Here is a 21,320-nt window from a genome sequence, read left to right as displayed (position 1 = left end):
AGGAGAGAACTGCATTCTACAAAATACTGCAGTTTGAGTGCGCAAGGGCCTGGTGACATCAGGAGGCAGCTATATCTGAAGCCTACCTGAGGCAGGTAGTCACCATATCCAGCTCCCAGCAGTCATTTGCTGATGCTGCAGTTGGGGGATTGATCCAGCAGCCGATAGCTGAAGCCTCTGGATTGCAGCAACATGCAGTGAGATACTGTTTGGTCCAGCAGTCAAGGGTTCTACCAGTGCAATTGGGTACACCAGCATATTAGTGACAATAGACACATTTGTGTATGCAATTTCACCTAATGTACAATTTCCCCCAAATATAATGTATCTTTGTATACTGTTCTCAATAATACCTGCATTTACAAAAGCATGTTACAAGAGCACATTTGTTTCTGTACACATTACTTGGCGAGAGGAACTGTACTGCAAAACTCAGAAAAGTGCGGATTCTAAAGGATGCCTGTGTGTCGGTTTGTATGTTTCACAAAGGGCGGGTTAATCTGGCCTTTATCTGTGAACTGAATCAAATTTCTCCCCTATCCCTAGCCAAAGTTGACCACAATGGGCTGTTCACCTGTGTAAAGGTAAAGGTAAAGGAACCCCTGACCATTAGGTCCAGTGGTGGCTGACTCTTGGGTTGCAGCACTCATCTCGCTTTATTGGCCAAGGGAGCCGGCGTACAGCTTCCGGGTCATGTGGCCAGCATGACTAAGCCACTTCTGGCGAACCAGAGCAGTGCACGGAAACGCCGTTTACCTTCCCGCCGGAGTGGTACCTATTTATCTTGAACGTGCTTGAACGTGCTTTCGAACTGCTAGGTTGGCAGGAGCAGGGACCGAGCAACGGGAGCTCACCCCATCACGGGGATTCGAACCGCTGACCTTCTGATCGGCATGTCCTAGGCTCTGTGATTTAACCCACAGTGCCACCTGCGTCCCTGTTCACCTGTGTATTCACCCTATTAAAATGCCTTCCTTTTGCCAGCAGGCAGATTTGTCACAGCAGGCCTTGGGCCGCTAATTATCTGTTGTGGCAGGATCTTCTGAAGATGGGTGTTGTACTGTAGGGTATTAAATAAACAAGTAATCAAGTAGGTAAATGCTGCCCTACCTGGCATATGCCACTGATGCACATATCCAGAGATTTGGCATTGCAACGAGTACCATCCAGAACTTTGGGGGCAAGCTCCACCACCAAGGGATTCCCCAAAGCTTGGCACTTGAGGGCACATGGAGAACCGGAATCATCATAGACCGGGATCCATTCATAAAACTGTCCTTGGTACTTGACGTCATTGTAGGCTGAACACTGCTGAGCTCGAAAATCACCAGCATCTGAAGGGCAGTCCTGGAAAGAAAAGGAGAACAACATTTTCCTCCAAATCAAATGTCTCATTCCACAAGAAAAGCTGCATTTTTACTCTCCTGTTTACCTGCAAGTAAGCCTCATTTAACCAAACTGGACTTACAGTTGATCAGACATCTATAAGGTTGGAGTGTATATTATTCCTTCCCTGACTGACAGAGCACTCCCAGGCAGGTCTACTCAGAAGCAACTTTTACTGAGCTCAGTGAGACTTTTCAGGAAAATGTATATAAGACTTTAGCCCAGGCATAGGCAAACTCCGGCCCTCCAGATGTTTTGGGACTACAACTCCCATCATCCCTGACCACTGGTCCTGTTAGCTAGGGATTATGGGAGTTGTAGTCCCAAAACATCTGGAGGGCTGAATTTGCGGTGCCCGACATAAAGCAAGGGAAGGATAGAAACGACTTCAAACACCACCATCATGTATTGCTTATGAACAACCCCTTCAACTTTTTTTGACATTATTTATTTGCTTGTCACTCAGGTTAGCTAACAATATGCCATAATTCTCATATCTGGTATTTTAACATAAATATATATAGTTTATCCAAGCATAAGCTGTAACAAGATAATATTGTGGGACTTAAGTCATTTAACTAGCCTTTTCAGATTCTCCATAAATCAAGAAGGAGTGACATGAGAAATAAGACAAGGGGGGGGGGGGAGGGACATGCTAATAGACTTATTTTACTCAAATTACTCCTAACACTGCATGCTGCATGTTCTACTTGGTCATTACAATAGTGAACAAATAAACTCCACTTCTGTATAAATAATTCACATTGATGCCTTCTTTCTTTTATATTTATAAAGCTTGCGAGCTTGACCAAGTAAGCAAAATCCCATTATTTCCCTTGACGTTAAAAAAATGTGTCTTTGTTTTATGTCAGGTCTAGCATGGCACTATGAGTAGACTGAGGTGGGGAGAGGCGCAGAGATCAGGGAGTAGAAGCTAGATGACCCAGGTTAGGGCCCAAGCTGGATGAGGGGAGGTGGCCCATGTGCCTCAAGAGATGTCAGAACCAGCGAGTGGAGAGCAATGAACAATAAGGTCAGGATATGGATCCTGGGGGACGTACAAGTTGTCAGAGAAAGGCTCTGCCCCTGCATTGTTTATGCTTTTAAGTCTGCGAACGATGCACAATAATTGTTTTTACACTCTTTAGACGTTTCCTTTAAATTGAAATGAATGTAAGTTGTGTAGGTTACATAAATAGTTGCATACATTATGTAACTTATGTAATTTAAATAGCATTAAATGAGCAACATAGCATTCCGTAGAAACTGAACTGCAGCAGAATTTAAGCAGACCAGATTGTGACAAGTACACGTCAGAATAGAAATCGCTGTCTTCTTATATCTGTTTCTGCAACACATTTGGCATCATGTAAAAACAATGCAGATCTTGCTTTGGAGATACTCAGTTTACCCAACTGAAACTTTCAGCAAACCAAATCTATTGGATTGACTAAAAGGCACATGGTAAACGTAAAGGGACCCCTGACCATTAGGTCCAGTCGTGGCCGACTCTGGGGTTGCGGCGCTCATCTCGCTTTATTGGCCGAGGGAGCCGGCGTACAGCTTCTGGGTCATGTGGCCAGCATGACTAAGCCGCTTCTGGCGAACCAGAGCAGCGCACGTTTACCTTCCCGCCAGAGTGGTACCTATTTATCTACTTGCACCTTGACGTGCTTTCGAACTGCTAGGTTGGCAGGAGCAGGGACCGAGCAATGGGAGCTTACCCCGTCACGGGGATGCGAGCCGCCGACCTTCTGATCGGCGAGTCCTAGGCTCTGTCATTTAACCCACAGCACCACTTGCGTCCAAAATGCACATGAGTCGTTGATTAAATAAAATTTCCTCATATTGGGCTGCTAATTTAAGGTCTGTCCCAGGTTGCAGATTGGGGTTAAAGAATGCAAAAGTCCTGCTGGATCAGGCCAAGGGTCCACCTAGTGCAGCATCCTGTTCTCCCATTGGCTGACCAGATGCCTACAAGCTGGACATGAGCACAAAAGCACTCTGGCCAGCTGCAATTCCCATCAATTGGTATTCAGAGGCATAAAGGCAGGTCCAGCACCTGAAAAACTTAAAGGCCCCTGCATTACCATATAGCAAAACTAGGATTTATTCAACTGTTAGTATTCAATTAATGCAATGAGTGCTTGGGATTGAAAAGACACAAGGGCAAGGTATGAGTTTATGCGGAAAATATGGATTAATACAATGTTTTGTTTTGTTTTAACGTATTTATTATTATTTTTGCTAAATGACGGCCAAGTCGTGTTGGCAAATGCACAGCCAGCTTCTTGGCATAGAAAGACGTAAGATTTATGCGGAAATGGCCTAAATAAGTGTGTTTTTTCCCCTATGAATAGGACCCATAAGGATTATCTTAAACAGTTCCATATTCTGCACATCATAGCATTAGAATGTAGCTATATATATAGAAATGGAAATATAAAACACAGGGCTTAAGAAAGATTGAAAAATCTCATTGGGCACTATATAAAAGAATAGCTTATGTAGTTCATTTTGCTGAGATACCCATAAAAACATCTTAAGGCACACATATATTTTTGTTTTAAAAGCAAGCAGGTGAACAGCAGTGGTTAATAATCCCAGAAAACGCCTTCGTTGGTAACCGCAAATCCATTTTATGATTGAAATATCATTAATATTATTCTGAGACCTACTTATTCACTTGACTCTTCTGATCTTTACTATTTATACACTTACAAATCCAGATGAAATCAATTTCATGGTAAAATGATTCTTGTTGTTTTAATAAAAACGACATTTGTATTCTCTAGGTGGATTTTAGGGGTGTAATGGATCAAGGAGTGAAGCAGTCTTTGCAGACAAATCAATTCTGCAATGTTATATACTACCGCACTTCTCACACAAGTCTGTAACTTCGGCAAATTCCGATCAAAGCAGATACCAAATTCCGTATGTGCAAAATGTTAGTAGGAATAGTTGGCAGTGGGGGTGGACAAACATTTTTTTGCCAAGGGACCACAATCCCCCAGCAGGGATTGCTTGACGAGTTGACAATTTCCACTGATTCCTAAGGGGCAAATTACTAATGCGTTGTCATGGACGGTTTGGACACAGAGGAATGGTGCGAGGAACCAGATGGGGGACTACAAAGGCAAGAAAGTTCAGAGCCTGGGATGTGGTGGTGGGACAAGGATGAGTGGTCAGAGAGAGAAGACTGGGAAGAGGCAGTAACATACTGCCACTTTGAATTGTTATACCTAAAAAGAAGATGGGGAAACAATTTTAAAAGCAAGGAAAATTTTTTGAAGGAAACGAACAGGACAGAAGGAATTCTGAGTTGCGTCCACTGTTAATTCCACCCATGGGTAGGCCAGCTAAAATTAATGGGCTGTTCTCTAAGTCGAATGTAGCAGTTTACAACTCTCTCTTAGGAAGGAAGAATGAGGCTGGTTCAGGAGGCATCAGGGGCTGCAAAAAATGCAGTGCAGGCTTTGAGAAATAGCTTCCCAGTTTCACCAACATTGATGGAGTCTAGGGAGCTCTTCATATTCTCTCTCTCTCTATATATATGTGTGTGTGTGTGTTATATGTACTGAAGTTCTCACCCTGGGCCAGCAGGGGGATACTGTAGATAGTTTTCACTCAGGTCCACATATGCAAATAAGGGATTGAAAGTGACGTTCAGTGATTGGATAGTTACAGAAAATGGTTACTGTTGCATTCTAGTGGAGCTCTATATAAGCAGACTGGCTGAACCCTTCAGTTCAGTTCTGTTCTGGCCTGTGAATAAACAAGAGCTGTTTGAAGAATCGCTGTGTCGTCTGATATGTTTACCCACAACTTAACAGTATGCACTTCATATACTATAAACACACACACACAAAGTATATTTAAAAAAGTATACACTTAAAAAAATAAAGTGTGACAGTGTCAAATAATCACAGTTTAATGTGGAAAATAGATGGTCCGGACTTGCGCGCGAATGCATGCAAAAGTGGCACCAACCAGAAATACTCCAGTTTTCAACGTCATCCCTGCTTTAGTATAGCAAAAGGTGTACAGAAGAGCCACATAAAGTGATCAGTGTGCCGTATTCCAAATAAAGAACAAAACATATAACCCCCTACCCCACTAGGCCCTAATCTAGAAATCAGAACCTGACCCACTGCAAAGAAGATAATACATTTCTGAGCTGGGGTGGGCGTGGGTGTGCATTGCAAATAACAAAGCAGTCCTTGAATATTTAAGGTCTGTAGTCTGGTTTCTTACAAAAATATGTATGCAGAACAGTCTCATTAGTTTATTCTGTTTTTTCTATAGTCCACTATTGGGGGGGGGGGGTGGGTCTGCTTACCTACTTTTGAAAAAGCAGCATGCCAGATTTTGTAGATGCAATACCAAGCGCACTTGGTTTTTTCTGCAAAAATGCTTTTTGAAATTTTGGAACCCCTCCCTGGCCCTGGGGTGGAAACTGAGTGGACACCCACTGGGCTGGCTATTTGCAATGCTATCCCTGGTGCACCTGCTTTTCATGCAGAAGGTTCTGGATTCAGTATCTGACATCTCCAGGTAGGAATAGGGAAGTCCTGTCTGAAACCCTGAAGAGATGCTGCCAATTAATTTAGACAATACTGAGTTAGATGGGCCAATGGCATTATTCAGAAAAAAAGTGTGTAAGTATGTGTGTGTGTTCATGTGATGAGCTGGTCCTTATTGATGAGGTTAGTGTCTGATGGTGTCCACTCAGGTCCTTCCCCAGCAATTCCCCAGAACCTGGTTATGCTGGTTTTAAATAACAACACTTTGGAAGTCCCGAGCCCCAAGGAGGTTAGATTGGCCTCAACCAGGGCCAGGGCCTTTTCAGCTCTGGCCCCGGCCTGGTGGAACGCCCTACTGCAGGAGATCAGGGCCTTGCGGGATTTGACATCTTTACTCAGGGCCTGCAAGACGGCGCTGTTCCACCTGGCCTTTGGGCTGGACTCAGTCTAACCCCCCTCTCATTTTTTATTTTTTATTTTTTTGGATGGAACCCCTTATATGGGATTTGTATATATATTTTTCCTTGGCTCTTTTTGCTGGCCCATGTAGGACCAGCATGGATAGTTGGCCCTGGTGAATATTTGACATTTTCTTCCCTTATGGCTTTGATCTATAGGCTACCACTAAAACGAGGCTGCATTTTAAACTGTATTCTAACTTATATTTTAATCAAATGTTGTTGTTGTTGTTTTTATGTTTTTACTGTATTTATATTTAGTGTTAGAAGCCCTGAGCCCAGTCTTGGCTGGGGAGGGCAGGCTATAAATAAAAAGTATTTATTATTATTATTATTATTATTATTATTATTATTATTATTATTATTGGCTGGAGCAAACTGCACATACACCCTGTCTTGTAGGAAATATGGGTTCCTTGGGGCATGGCATAGTTCCATTGTCATGAAAGAATTCCATATATATATATATACATACATATATATATATATATATATATATATATATATATTCATATTCCAAACATATGTGAATTTTGTGTATTGCCCATGATCTTGGCCTGAGAGTGTATCAGACAACTCAGAATTAAATGTAATACACAGATGGCAAAGTAGGACGAAATGGAACAAGACAGGTGGGTCTTATTTGCAAAAAGAGGGAGCAATTAGGAATTGTATCCGCTATCGGAGTTTTTTTTCATCTACCGGACTTGACTCACCCAAGTGTTTGTTCCACTGGTAGATGCCAGCAGTTTGCTCCATTATGTGGCTCAAGCCTTCCAAAACCCATCCAAGGGAAAAGGAGGAGGGGAGACCGTAGCGACTCAACGTCTTTTTTTACAAGACTTGTGCGCTGTCTTGGTGGAGAAGCCATTTGGCACCAGCCAGCTTTTATAAAAGTGGGCGAGGAACTGGCTAGTTTTATGAGAGATTAAAATGATTCAATACATCCACTAAGCAGAACCTCCCACTGGAGGGTGTAACAGTCATTTTTCAGAACGGTACTCCACCACCGAGTCCAGGAAACACACACTATATTTATAAGCAAGCACTGAGTTTGTGCCATGATTCCCATGGAGCTGCGGAAAAGTCACTGGATGTAACATGGGCTGGAGATTTCAATGTCCTAAGCACCATCAAAGCTTTTTAAAAGCAAGTTTCTAGTTCTCATTGTTATTTATTTAAAGCCTGTTGTTGTTTTTTTAAAGAAATAATAATGTCAAGGCAGCTAATGCACAGACGCAATAAAACAGCATTATAAAACTGGACTGCCAAAATATTTTTTAAGTTTATATTCACTGCCTGGTGTTAATTCCAGAATCTAGGGGAGATGTTGACTAAGGATGGATGGAATGGGGGAACTGAATAATGCTGCTGCTGCAGAGGGCAGTTAATTTGACTGGGGCGCAGCAACAGTGGGAAAGGAGGCATTTAACCCTTTTGCTCTGGTGCTGTTTTCCAGACAAAAAATAATCCCCTGTTATTTTCCCCCTTTTGGAGCACACAGCTGGGGTGGGGGAGAGAAGCAGCTTTGATCAGGAAAGCACCTTGGCTGAGAAATCCCTTTGTGCCTCACCCCACAGGAGGGTGGCCAAAAGACAATAGGCTAATAATAATAATAATAATATACCCCGCCCTCCCCAGCCTGAGCCAGGCTCAGGGTGGCTAACACAATAAAACTTACAGTAAAAACATAATGGGGGGGATTCAAAATACAGGTTAAAATGCAGCCTCATTTTAAAAGTACCCCATAGACCAAAACCATAAGGGGAGGGAAACATAAGGGTCAGATTGAGTCCAAACCAAAGGCCAGGCAGAACAGCTCTGTCTTGCAGGCCCTGCGGAAAGATGTCAAGTCCCACAGGGCCCTAGTCTCTTGTGACAGAGCGTTCCACCAAGTCGGGGCCAGTACTGAAAAGGCCCTGACCCTAGTTGAGACCAATCTAACCACCTTGCGACTTGGGACCTCCAAAATGTTGTCATTTGTGGACCTTAAGTTTCTCCGCGGGCCATACCAGGCAGTGATAGTCCCCTTTCCTTTATGTGCAGTGCTCTCCCTGGGAGATGCTCATGGAGCAATCATTATCAGGCCTCTGCGGTGATCTTTTAGTGGAGTAAGGAAGGGCTTGTCCTTCTCATCGTGTTATAGGATCAGCATTTTAGGTAGAGTGGTCCCTTGGTTCTCAAACTTAATCCGTTCCGGAAGTCCGTTCCAAAACCAAGGCGTGCGTTCCCATTGAAAGTAAGGCAAAATGGATTAATCCGTTCCAGGCTTTAAAAAACAATCCCTAAAACAGCAACTTAACGTGAATTTTACTATCTAACGAGACCACTGATCCATAAAATGAAAGCAATAAGCAATGTACTGCAGTCACACAATCAATCAATCAGTAGCTGAACTGGGTTCCACACAGTCACAAAAACAACAAAAAGGTACTTCCGGGTCAGCGCCATCGCCGAATGGCGGGCTCCCTCCGAGCTCCGGAGGGAGCCGGCTTGGCAGGGGCTGGGTCCTACCGCACCGGCGATGCGGGGACCCTTAAAAACCACGGCCAGATTGAGGCCGTGGACATGGAGACTCGGCTGGCACCGTTAGCGCCCTCCCGACTCGTGAAGGAGCCTTTTTAAAGGCTACGGATCGGGTGCCGGGGAGAAGCGTGGTGCTTTGAGTTCTCTGCTATCCCTGCCGAGCGCAGCCGCATGCCATCCGGCGGAGAGCGCTGACTTCTTCTATTGAAAATTCGGCTCTAAAGAAGAACCCGTGAGTAATTGGAATATGGACTAAAAAAAAAAGGGGATAAATTTTTAAAATTCGGAGCGAACGGGGGAGGTGGAAAAAAGGAAGTCAGCCTACCCCTAAATTGTAGAAGAGCCAAAACAAAGGACTGGACAACTAAGATCGAGTGTAACCTTATCTTGCCGAATCAGCAACTTCGCGAGGGAAAATTATAAGATTGAGCTGGAGGAGAAAAGTGGAATTGTTTTAAAAAAAAGCAACCCCCCCGGAATCCCTGGAGCGATTCGTGAAACTGCCTGGAGAAAAGTGATGGAGGTTTTGACAGCTGTCAAAGAGCTGTCAAAAAGGAAGATTAAAATAGAGACTTTGTTATGAGGACTTTGCCGGTTATATTTGTTACAAATTGAATACAAACTGTTTTAAATATCGGTCAACAAGCTACTTGGTCTGGTGGATGTGATTCTGGAAGGGAACTTTGTTACTGCAATCCACCTAGAGGAGCCGAGGGACATTGCATGTGTTTTTCACAGGAAATGTGAACAGTTGAATGGAACTTTCAATCTCCTGGGAAACTGCAGGAATGGAACACTATTTTGTCTACAGAGGTCTACATACTACAGGAAACAATGGAACTATTTGTTGGAAAATGAAAGGAACATGATGTAATGCTTTGCTTCAAGAATAACAAACCTCTGCAGAGACATTAGAAACTTTTGGAAAAAGAACATTTCTGTGGGAGAACAGATAAATAAAAAGGAGGAGAATGATTGATAAGAACAAGGAAACAACAAGAACTGGACAGAACTGGGGGAACATTTGGGATATTCAGGTTTGACAAGCTTATGGATACAAAATTGGAGTTTTTACTCCTGGATATAAAAACCTGGATAGAAGAAATGGGCCCTTATTTGATAGACTCCTTCTACGATTGGACATCCGTAATTAAAGACTGGCAAAGAATCGGAGGGATATAGTATAATGTGGGAACTCCAGGAAGATATTAGAAGTGGAGGGATAGGTGAAACGCAAAGGGGAAAGAGGGGAGGGAAAATTGGAATCCAAAGGCTGTAAAATTATTATTTACATTTATCTTATTTTCATCTGTACTATGTTTGAAAGAGGGAAACCCGTGGAAGGGTAAAGATTGATCTTAGGGGACGAGAATTTGGATAAATTGGGTTATTGACGAAGAGTGTAATTTGGGGATAAGAATTTGTTGAATTTAATTGCTTATTTGGAAGATTTGGAACACAAGAGGGGGTAGGGAGGGGAAGTCCTAGTTATTGGCAATAGATTGGATTTAATTTGCTTTGATTTGTTCTAATTTGGAAAACCTTAATAAAAATTATTATAAAAAAAAAAACAACAACAAAAAGGAGCCACAAAAACAAAAACGCAAAATAAATAGCAAAAACAGACAGACCTCAGCGTAGCAGTCAAAACAGAAGCGTGGCACTCAAAATGGAGCATGTTCGGCTTCCGAAAAAAGTTCACTTACTTCCGTGTTTGTGGTGTTTGGGTTCCAAGTTGTTTGAGTACCAAGGTGTTTGAGAACCAAGGTACCACAGTACTGTATATTTTAAAATTATTATTTAAAAATTGTTTTTTTAAAAAAAAAAATAGTTATCTGCATTTAACTTAAGTTGCTTGGAGAAGTTTTCTGTCTAAAGCACCGAACAAATGTAATAAATTTCAATACCACAAGGGAAATGGGCTAATACAACCCTTCCCGGGTCGCACTTCTCTGAGTGGGAGCCATGAAGGCAGCACTTACTTGAAATAAAACGTTTGGATCTCCCATATAACATATAATTTTGGTCTGCCCTTTGGGGAGAGAAACCTGTGCCTGGATTGTCCCACTTCAAAACTGCAGGTGGGCTCATAGCAACATATGAAGCTTGACCTTACACCAAGTTAGACCTTTAAGTCCATTTAGTTCAGTTTTGTCTGCACTGACTGGCAGCTACTGTCTGGGATTTCAGGCAAGGATTCTTCCCCAGCCCTACTTGGAGATGCTGGACATTGAACATGCATGCAAAAAATAAAAAAAGAGCTTTGGCTTATAGGATTAAATCTTCCATTTTATTTTTTTATTTTAAAAAGGGCTGCCATGTGGAGAAGGGATAAACCCAGATGTCAGGAGGAAAGGATTTTAAGGGAATGTGAATTTCTTTGTTCAAGGATTTATTTATTTTGGTATAAAGTAAAGGGGAAAGGGACCCCTGACTGTTAGGTCCAGTCGCAGACGACTCTGGGGTTGCGGTGCTCATCTCGCTTTATTGGCCGAGGGAGCCGGCGTACAGCTTCCGGGTCATGTGGCCAGCAGGACTAAGCCGCTTCTGGAGAACCAGAGCAGCACACGGAAACGCCATTTACCTTCCCGCCGGAGCAGTACCTATTTATCTACCTACATTTTGACGTGCTTTTGAACTGCTAGGTTGACCGGAGCAGGGACCGAGCAACGGGAGCTCACCCTGTCGTGGGGATTCGAACCGCTGACCTTCTGATCGGCAAGTCCTAGGCTCTGTGGTTTTACCCACAGCGCCGGAATAGAGAAGTATTAAATTGCACAGGCCCTTCTCCTGCAGTCTGACAGGACTGGCTTGTTGGACTGGGGAGGTGAAGCAAAAGCAGGCAGCGAGAAGTCAGGCAGCTCATTGGCCCTTTAGGTTAGCCGACAGCTGCCAAGTCAACTGCAGTACCAATGTCTGGCCATCTGTAGTGGTGGCGCCCAAGAGCAGCAGGCAACAGCTCCCTCTTCTGGTGGGCTTTCTAGCACAGTTGTTCCCAAACCCTTTCCCCCAAGGGACCCGTTGATGGTCTTGGCAGATCGCTTCCATGATTTTTCTACCTGCTGTGGCTCATGCGCTCTGCTAAATGCTTCACGATGTCTAATTTTATTTAGTCCTGATTTTTTATTTTGTTTTGCATTTTGGTGCATTACCATTTTCATTCCACATAATACAACATAAGAAAAAAGAAGAAGAAATAAACAGCTCAGTTGGTTAGAGCATGGGGCTAAGAATGCCAAGGTTGCAGGCTCAATTCCCGTATGAGACAGCTGCATATTCCTGCATTGCAGGGGTTTGGACTAGATAATTCTCAGGGTCCCTTCCAACTCTACAACTCATTCTATACAATTTTTTTAAATTATGCATATTTAATATGGGCATGTCATGGACCAGCTGGACCAGTTTGGCACACCGTGGTGCAGAGCATTAGGGGTCTGCAAATGGTCACCAAGCTCCCTCGTTCAAGACTCCTAGCATTTTTTGCATTAGATCAGCTGTGGCAGACCTCTGGCCCTCTGGATGTTGTCCCCGCCAGCCCCAGCCAGCTTGGTTGATGCGTGGGGATGATGGGAACTGTAATCCAAAGAGACCTGGGAGGGTCCCAGGTGCCTCAACCCAGCACTTGATTGATAGTATATCTGAAAGCAGTAATGGTATGGTGTTATGTACTAAACTTGGATCCTAGAACAATAGGCAAGTAGGATCCTAGAATGAAACAACTGATTGGCTTGCAGGAAAAGACCAATCAGGCTCCAGGAGGAAGTTGACCAGCCTATTAGGCTGGTAGGATTGTAGAATGCAACAACTGATTGGCCTGCAGGAAAAGACCAATCAGGCTCCAGGAGAGAAGCAGAATCAGCCTATTAGGCTGGTAGGACCGTAGAATGCAACAACTGATTGGCCTGCAGGAAAGACCAATCAGGCTCCAGGAGGGAAGCAGAATCAGCCAATCAGACGGGACTCATTGTGTAAATAATGTATATAAAAGCCTGAGGTTTGGGGGGCAATTCAATCACTGTTTTACAAGCTGCAATAAAGATCATGAAATCACTACAGGACTCTGAGTATATTTCATATGGGAAGGGAGGGTTCTGCACGCCCACCCTCTGTTTTGTCCCCTGGTGCAGCTCCAGTTTGGAACAGTGATCCACTGATGATTATTGGGGTGTGTGAAAAGGCAAGGTACAAGTACTGCTTCAGGGGGGAAGCACCTCAAGGAAGTGCCACAGGCTGCTACTAAGCAGCTACTTTTTATTGTTGAACCTGCATTTCCTCCTCCTGGCTTTACCTTGTGGAACTTTCCATGACTCCTGACACCACCCTAATGCTTTAATTCCTGTACCTGGTATTATGTCTTGTTTCCTATCTTGCTTAGACTTGTTCTCTTGGCTTGCAGTCCTATCCTAGCTGTGGCGCAATCCTTCCCCACCCCCCCAGCCCCAGGCTCCAATCCAGCACACATTCCTGATTCTGACTTTGGATTAATTCTTGGCTCTGGTCTCCCCTATTCTGACTCTCTGGCTCTTTGCACGTTTGGCTCCAGAAGGAGAGTCCACAACAATGTGCATCAGTAGAGCACTTTACCAACCAGAAAACAAAGCAGAACCTTATACAAAAGCAACAAAATTCTGGGGGGAAGATGTGGGAGACAATCCACAGAGCCACCACCAGACAGTTTAGCCCTGGGCAAGAAGAATACCGCCGGCAGTTTATTTTACAAACTGCATTTACAAAAGCGCACAGATTGTTTCCAGATCTTGGACCAAAGAACGCTATTGTTGCATCATAAGAATGACAGCTTTGCTCTAAAACGAGTAGCTAAGGGTGCACAACTGTGGAGTTAACACAGAGCCTGGGCACCAGGTTGGAATGAAGTGCAAAGTGAGCTTTATGTTTTTCACCGCTTCTCCTTGCACAACACTGTCTAGCGACCCTGGTGTTTCTACATCTAATATCGCGTGCGCGCGCGCACACACACACACCCTTTGTAAAGGAGGAGAGGTAACAATCCAACAAAACTACATGCAACGAAAAGCCAAAATTAAAAAGGAATATAATGAGGATTGCAAAATCCAATGGTAGACTACCCTGACCTTCAGCTACATGCCCCTGCTGACAAACAGTTACTATCTTTAAACTACTCTGAGGGCTTCCATATGCTATGTGGTGTCTGAGAAATGCAGATCACAGCTCCCTGTCTAGGCATCTCAGGAGGAGCTAGAACTCGGGTTGTGTTTTCCACAGCTTCTGTTGCACTGGTTTCCTTGGGGAGGCACTGGAGACTCTGCGTCCGATTTTGCTAGATAGATCATTCATGCTGGAACTGCTGCCAAAGAGGAGTGAAGGGGTCTCTGCACCCCCTACCACCAGTATCATCTCTTTGGCATAGGAATCATTTCTCCAGACCTGGCCCCTGCTTTCAGTAGCTTCAGGAGTTTAGGGACTTATGACACCTGCAAGTACTTGTTATGTACTGAGCTGAATAGGATCCAAAAGGCAGCAGTCTGATTGGTCCTAGAACAATAGGATTCAGAATGCAGCAGACTGATTGGTCCTAGAACAATAGGACCCAGAATGCAGCAGTCTGATTGGTCCACAGGAGCCACCCAATCCAGCTCCAGGTGGAAGTGAATCCGCAACCTGATTGGCCTACAAGAGAATCCCAGAATTAGCCAATCACGTGGGGCCCATTGTGTAAATAATGTATATAAAGCAGACATTCTGGAGGAACTTCCATTCCTCCTCACCACTATGAGCTGAATAAAGAGCATGAAATCCACTCTCCACTCCGAGTATATTTCAGGACTCATAACACCTGCAAGGCACATTTCCCCTGAAATATCCTAACCACTGCCAATGTTCCAGACCCTGCAAACACTTGTCTAGAGCCCTGTGAGTAACCTCCCGTTCCGGAAACACAGATTGTATGATTCTTGGGGCAGGAAACTGGCTGTTGTTGTTGTTGTTGTTGTTGTTGTTGTTGTTGTTGCTTGAGTTGCTCTGTTAAGGGCCATCGATGCTACTAAATAAATGATGCCAATGATGTCATTATGTTAAACATAGTAAGTCATATATAACTCATATTTCAGGGGATCAATATGTGAACACATGCTAGCTTCTGTGTTTGTTTTTGCTGAGCAGTAACAGGTTAAGTGGAAGGCTTTACAGAAGGTGATCTTGACATATTTTGGCATAGGGACAAAATCTAGCCCAAGTTAAACACTTTTAAAGCCCAAATTGATCCATTTAGGTGTTTAACGTTCTTTCATCAAAATCAATGGGACTTAAACGCTGACTTTATTTGAATAGAGTCACATAAATGCAATGAGTTTTGTTTCCTGTGCAGCAAAATAGGAAGAAAAATGCATTCATGTTGAACAACTGTTTAGGAATTGCGCCTGCAAATTTTGTCATCACTGCTAGGCAAAAATAAACATTTAAGGCTCTGTCATTCTTTTAAAAAACAAACAAACCAAAAAACACTAAGTAGGATGTCTGAAGCTTTACAGCTGCTTTGTTTTATGGCAATTAGAGCAGTCAAACAAAAAGACAGATGAGACTCACATTATTGCTGCAGGTTTTATATCGAATATTCCTGCCTTCACAGTTCCTGGAAAAAAACAAAAGTTTGAAAGGAATGACCGAGTAGAGTAACATTAAAAGGTTACCCTTTCCCATAAATAATTTTCTCGAATACTGGATATATGTTACGGCTTCTCAGATTTAACTGAAAAGATGATTAAGTAAGGATGACTGTCTGATGAAGCTGTTACAGCTTTTCCTGTTAGGCTTACAGCTGTGCAAAGTCACAACTCACTGAGACGTTTCTGAAATATTATTCATAAAGCATTATACTGTTTACCAGCAGTCTGCTTTGACAAATGATTTACAGGATTAACAACAAGAGTCCTCCAAATCGCACCAAGCCAGTTATTCATGAGCAAATACTCATCTTACGGGAGGCAGGGCCATAAGGCAAGGCCAGCTAGATGCCTGTGGAAAGCCAAAAGAAAAGGCTAAAGTAAAAGGTAAAGGACCCCTGGACAGTTAAGTCTAGTCAAAGATGACTATGGGGTGCAGCGCTCATCTTGTTTTCAAGCCAAGAGAATCGGCACTTGTCCACACACAGCTTTCCGGGTCATGTGGCCAGCAGGACTAAACCGCTACCGGCGCACGGAACACCATGATGGAAACCAGAGCGCATGGAAACACTGTTTACCTTCCTGCCACAGCAGCACCTATTTATCTACTTGCAGTGGCGTGCTTTCGAACTGCTAGGTTGGCAGGAGCTGGGACAAAGCAATGGGAGCTCATCCCGTCACGGGGATTCGAACCACCAACCTTCTGATCGGCAAGCCCAAGAGGCTCAGTGGTTTAGATCACAGTGCCAGCTGCATCCCACCATAAGAAGCACCCAAGCACAAGGACACTCTCCTCTCTTGCGGCTTCCAACAACTGGTTTTCAGAAGCATTGCTGCCTCCAACCATGGAGAAAGAACATCGCCGTTGTGGCTAAAAGGTAAAGGTAAAGGGACCCCTGACCATTAGGTCCAGTAGTGGACAACTCTGGGGTTGCAGCGCTCATCTCGCTTTACTGGCCGAGGGTCATGTGGCCAGCATGACTAAGCCGCTTCTGGCGAACCAGAGCAGTGCACGGAAACAGCGCCGCCGGAGCGGTACCTATATATCTACTTGCACTTTGACATGCTTTCGAACTGCTAGGTTGGCAGGAGCTGGGACCGAGCAACGGGAGCTCACCCTGTTGTGGGGATTCGAACCGCCGACCTTCTGATCAGCAAGTCCTAGGCTCTGTGGTTTAACCCACAGTGCCACCCGCGTCCCTCTAGCCGTTGTGGCTAGTAGCCATCAATAGCCCTGTCCTCCAATGAATTGGTCTATTAATGCCATTTAAGTTGGTGGCCATACTGTGGGAACAAGTTCCATAGTTTAACTAGACACGGGCTCTAGAGCACCAATATCTCAAGGGTCAAAGGTTCCCCCACTCCTGCAGTAAGCCCTTGTGCTATTTCCCAGTACTGAATAAGACCATAGTTGCATCCATTTAGTTTTTGCTTTACTGGAGCAGATTTTAATGCAACCACCCCAAATCTCCTGTGTTGGGAGATTCGGCCTCTGAATAACCCCCACCCACCCCCTTCCTGTTTTGTATCATTCGTGACTTCAAAGTGCAATATGAAAGACCAACCTGCCATTTAAGCATCTCCTTAGAGAATAGGATGCTCCTCCTCCGCAAGTACGCGAACAATCACTCCAGGCACCCCAGGCGTCCCAGCCGCCTTCTCTATCTTCGTCAGACTGGGAAATTCTTGAGGTCTGGAAACACGACAGAAAGAAAAGTAACTCAGCAGCCCAGGAAAGTTGCATATTTTGCAAATCCTTTTAACTGGTTGTTTACCCTGGGGAGATTCCTAGTCTGGTGGTAATAAGCAGAGATTCCCATTCCAAAATAAATTATTATGTCAACAGAACAAAGAAGTGATATATTTGCAACTGGAAAGAATCGGTCCAAAATAAAAGCGGTTTTTCTCTTCTTTCATAACTTCGTTTTCATCTCTTCTGGGGCTTCTAAATTCAATTATGAGCACTAGGCCTTGAAAAACTCCATTTCCACACCAATCTGCGAAAGTGATGTAAACAGCACACTTCAAGGAGTTGGGTCGAGTAAGACCTCAAGGCAACACGACATGCCTCCAGAGTCATTTTGCTTACACTATAGTATAAAGTAGTAATGAATGCTCATGTGCCGTGCAAGTGGCATCATAAAAAGCACCAATTCCCAAACTGCCAACATGCCATGAGAATGAAAAGCAATAAATCAGAGATGGGGAACCTCAAGAGTGGCAGCCAGATGTGGCCCTCCAGGCCTCGCTATCTGGCCCTTGAGACTCTCCTCAGCAGGTTGCTCAGAAAGGAGATGAAAATGTTTTCCACCCTTGCTTTAAATAAAGACTCATGTGAGCTCAAAAGTGGGCGGACACTATTGAACACACACACATACATGCAACTGAGGCTGGATCTTGATTATCTGTGTGATTCATAACTGAAAGCTTGGGCTGGCGCATCCCGTGGCCTGTGGCAAATGGTAATGTGTCATGCTGCTGTAACCCTGCAGCCTCCCTTACCTGGGTTGTGGAGTACTATGATGGGTTTTGGCAAGATCTTACCAGAAGCTGGTGGTGGAACACCCAAGGCAGCTGCCTAACTCTGTCTTATGGGTGGGTTGGTCCTGTGAAAGCTTCCATTCAGACCCGTTTAGGCATTAAGATCTGCAGATGAGGCCCTCTTGGTAGTTCTACAACCCTTAGCAGCTTGGGGTGGTGGTTGCCCAGGAAAGGGCATTCTCGAGCTTGTGGAACCTCCTCCCCATAGAGTAGGGTCTTGACATCTTCATTATACAACATTAGGCAAATGCTGAAGACACACCTTGGCTTTTGTCACCTGGGAAGTATATTTTTAGGACTCACCTCCTTCCTATGATAGTGGGATGTTCTAAACTGTTTTTAACATTGTGTTTTAACTGTAGTAACATACCCCAGGACCTTGGAGTGAAGGGCCAGTTAATACAGTGGTACCTTGGTTGTCGAACTTACCGGTAATCCATTCTGGGAGTCCGTTTGACTCCCGGAATGGTTAGAAAACCAAGGCATGGCTTCCGATTGGCTGCAGGAGCTTCCTGCACTCAATTGGATACTGCAGAAGCCGTGTCAGACGTTTGGATTCCAAAAAACGTTTGCAAACCGGAACACTCACTTCCAGGTTTGCAGCATTTGGGAGCTGATTTGTTTGACAACTAAGCCATTTGACAACAAAGGTGCCACTGTAATAATAATAATACACATCACAGTATTCCAATCATGATCTTACCTATGTATGAATCACAGCGGCTAAGCTATCACTGTACAGGAAAGGAGTCGTTGGTTTACCACCTAAAGATGATAATAGGCACTCCTCACTACAGAGATCACATGAGTCTCCAGTGACAGAGGTGGATCTAGGAACACTCCTCAAACTAAGCACCTGTTCTTTCAGAAGGAGTGCAACTTTATCCAGAACCAGGGAGTTCCCCAATTCCCAGAACTGAGAACTGCTTGCCCACAAAGTCTTCCCAAGATTCAAACTCAACTTGTTGGCTCTCATCCAAGCCACCAACCCATCTAGTCCCACAAACGTACACACACACACAATCAAACAAACAAACAAACAAAGAGTGAAATAAATAAACAAACCCCCTGCAATGTAGGAATTACAGCTAAAGAATCCCTGGCAAATGGCCATCTAATCTCTGTTTAAAAGCCTCCAACGAAGGACAGTCCATCACCTTCCAAGGTAGATGACTCCAACTTGTTTCTCCAAGTCTTGGAACTTTGCTTAGTCTATTCACTTCCAAGGGAGGAAAAGGAAGCTTCCTTCCCATTCACTCACCCGCCCAGGGTAGAAATTGACTAGTCTTCCAGAAAGAGGACCACTTCTAAACAAGACTGGCTTGCAAGAAAAGATCTTGGAAGGTGCCAAGTGATGGACTGGAGTCCAACATTCCCGAGAATCTAATCAGAAGAAAGCCTGCCAGCCTACCTCTTTAAATAACAAGCAAGGGCAGCTGACAAATGATCCCTGCTCTCTGTGCATGGGAACTGCCACTCCAAAGTGCTCATCCTTTCATGGACTGGGCCTATGAACCATAAATATGAGGAGGAGGAAGACAGTGCTGGGAATGCTGGCTCTACACATACTCGTTTCCTAATCTTTAGCCCCAAATCCGGTAACCTAAAAATGCATTAGTGCTGCTGGCCAGTCTAATAATTCAAAAACAAGCAGTAAACTTATTTTTATCAGCAGTAACTACTTTTCCATAGCACGTCACTCAGGTTTGAAGCAAAGCCACGGCAAACTTTATTGGATACCTTAATTTTGTTTTCACAAAATAAAGTATGTTGACAAAGAGATTTGATCTTGGCCTTAAATGGCTTGGATTAAGTGGTACTGATGCTGCGAGATGTAGCTGCACATAAAGAACACCTAATCATCTGTATTTTCCATAGGATTATGTTTCTGACCTTTCCAGGCGTTTACACAGGTAGCACAGTCACAGCACAGTCAAATGCAAGCAAAATAAAAACGGAGCTCAATGGAGTTCTTAACAGTGATAAAATTGTGCGCATGGAAAGCACAAGATTGTCAGCCATGGCCCAGAAAACCATGCAAATACATTTGCGCACCCACGAAGTGATTTTCAGGTCCAAACTTGATGTAGAATTTGTCACATATATAACCTTTGGATAGTTACTGTAGGGAAGCCAGATCCGGACATTCGCAAGAGGGCCAGATCAGGACTGTGGTAAGAGGGGCTCTAAACCTTTGTCCTGAGCAGAATGCACTCACCATCACCACCTGCCTGGCGCCTGCTATCTGAAATGGGAGAAAAGTGTCATGTAATTCTACTCAATATTGATCCAGATCAGATTCCAATGTATAGTTTAGCAGAGTAAAAACTTAAACACGTTTCAGGATTCCCAAAAATTGGACCAGAGGCAATTGTATTTCATCCAGCAGAGCTTCGCTGCTACTGAAGGCAAATGAGCATAATGGTCACAAATCCAATACATCCAGGATTTGCACTGTCCCTAAGAAATCCAGTTGCAGCAGACCTAACTTAAACTTACAATAACTTATAAGAAGTCTGAACCTTAACGCTAAGCACACTATGTACAGAAAGCCACTCCCGAGCTACGGAGGGGGGGGTTGCGGGCGCGCACCCCCACCCGCACTATCGCGGGGCTACCCTAACCCCGCGGGATTCAGGGAGCTCATACATATTCATCTCTAGGAGCGCCAGCCAATGGCTGGCGCGGGGGCGGGTCTAACAGGAGGGCACTTAAGGTCAGGGCAGCCTAGGCTCGCCCCTTTTCCTCCTCGGCAGCATCAGCGATTTGGAAGTTCCTCCGCGTTTACTCAGCTGGTTGATTCGGGAATCCTTTGGAGCGTTGTCCTGCAGGAAAACTTCGGGGCGCTCCTTACTTACCTGCGGAAAACCGCCTCAGCAAGCTTTAGCTGCCACCGCTTATTTTGGAGCTGTGATCATCGGCAGTGTCGGGGAGTTCGCTTCCTACCCGCTTGCGGCACTGCAAGTCTAAAAGAGCTGAAATCGCTGGGGGTTTGCCGGGGGAGCTTATTCTCGTAGGTCTTTTGCACCCGGAGTAAGGATCGCCCATCGCTTCGGCAAGCTCTCCGCAGCAGCGCGAGCGGGTGGCTACTTCCCTCCTGCATCCGTCCCCCTCCTCTACGGCTGCGCGGCTCTGCTGGGATCCCCTTAGGACCAGGTTGTATCCGGCTAATTACAATCTTTCTGGTGGGGGGGGTTAAGCCGCTGACTTTAGGAGCGTGTGGGTTCTTGGCTGGTGGCGTGGTT

The 21,320-nt window shown here is 44.5% G+C and overlaps 1 protein-coding gene across 2 annotated transcripts in view; it reads right to left on the bottom strand.

Annotated features, from left to right (window-relative positions):
* Positions 1-21,320, bottom strand: part of ADAMTSL3 (ADAMTS like 3) — a 283,528-nt gene that overhangs the window by 160,735 nt on the left and 101,473 nt on the right. For both annotated transcript variants that reach the window (XM_083712399.1, XM_083712400.1), the window contains 3 exons: positions 17,100-17,227; positions 15,458-15,503; positions 1,111-1,347 (listed from right to left, as the gene is read on the bottom strand). In XM_083712399.1, the coding sequence (XP_083568525.1) occupies positions 1,111-1,347; positions 15,458-15,503; positions 17,100-17,227 (411 nt within the window). The remainder of the gene's footprint in view (positions 1-1,110; positions 1,348-15,457; positions 15,504-17,099; positions 17,228-21,320) is intronic.

The sequence above is a fragment of the Podarcis gaigeae genome (assembly GCF_964106915.1).
Source record: "Podarcis gaigeae genome assembly, chromosome: 14".
NCBI classification, from domain to species: domain Eukaryota; kingdom Metazoa; phylum Chordata; class Lepidosauria; order Squamata; family Lacertidae; genus Podarcis; species Podarcis gaigeae.
This window is presented reverse-complemented; position numbering and strand designations above follow the sequence as displayed.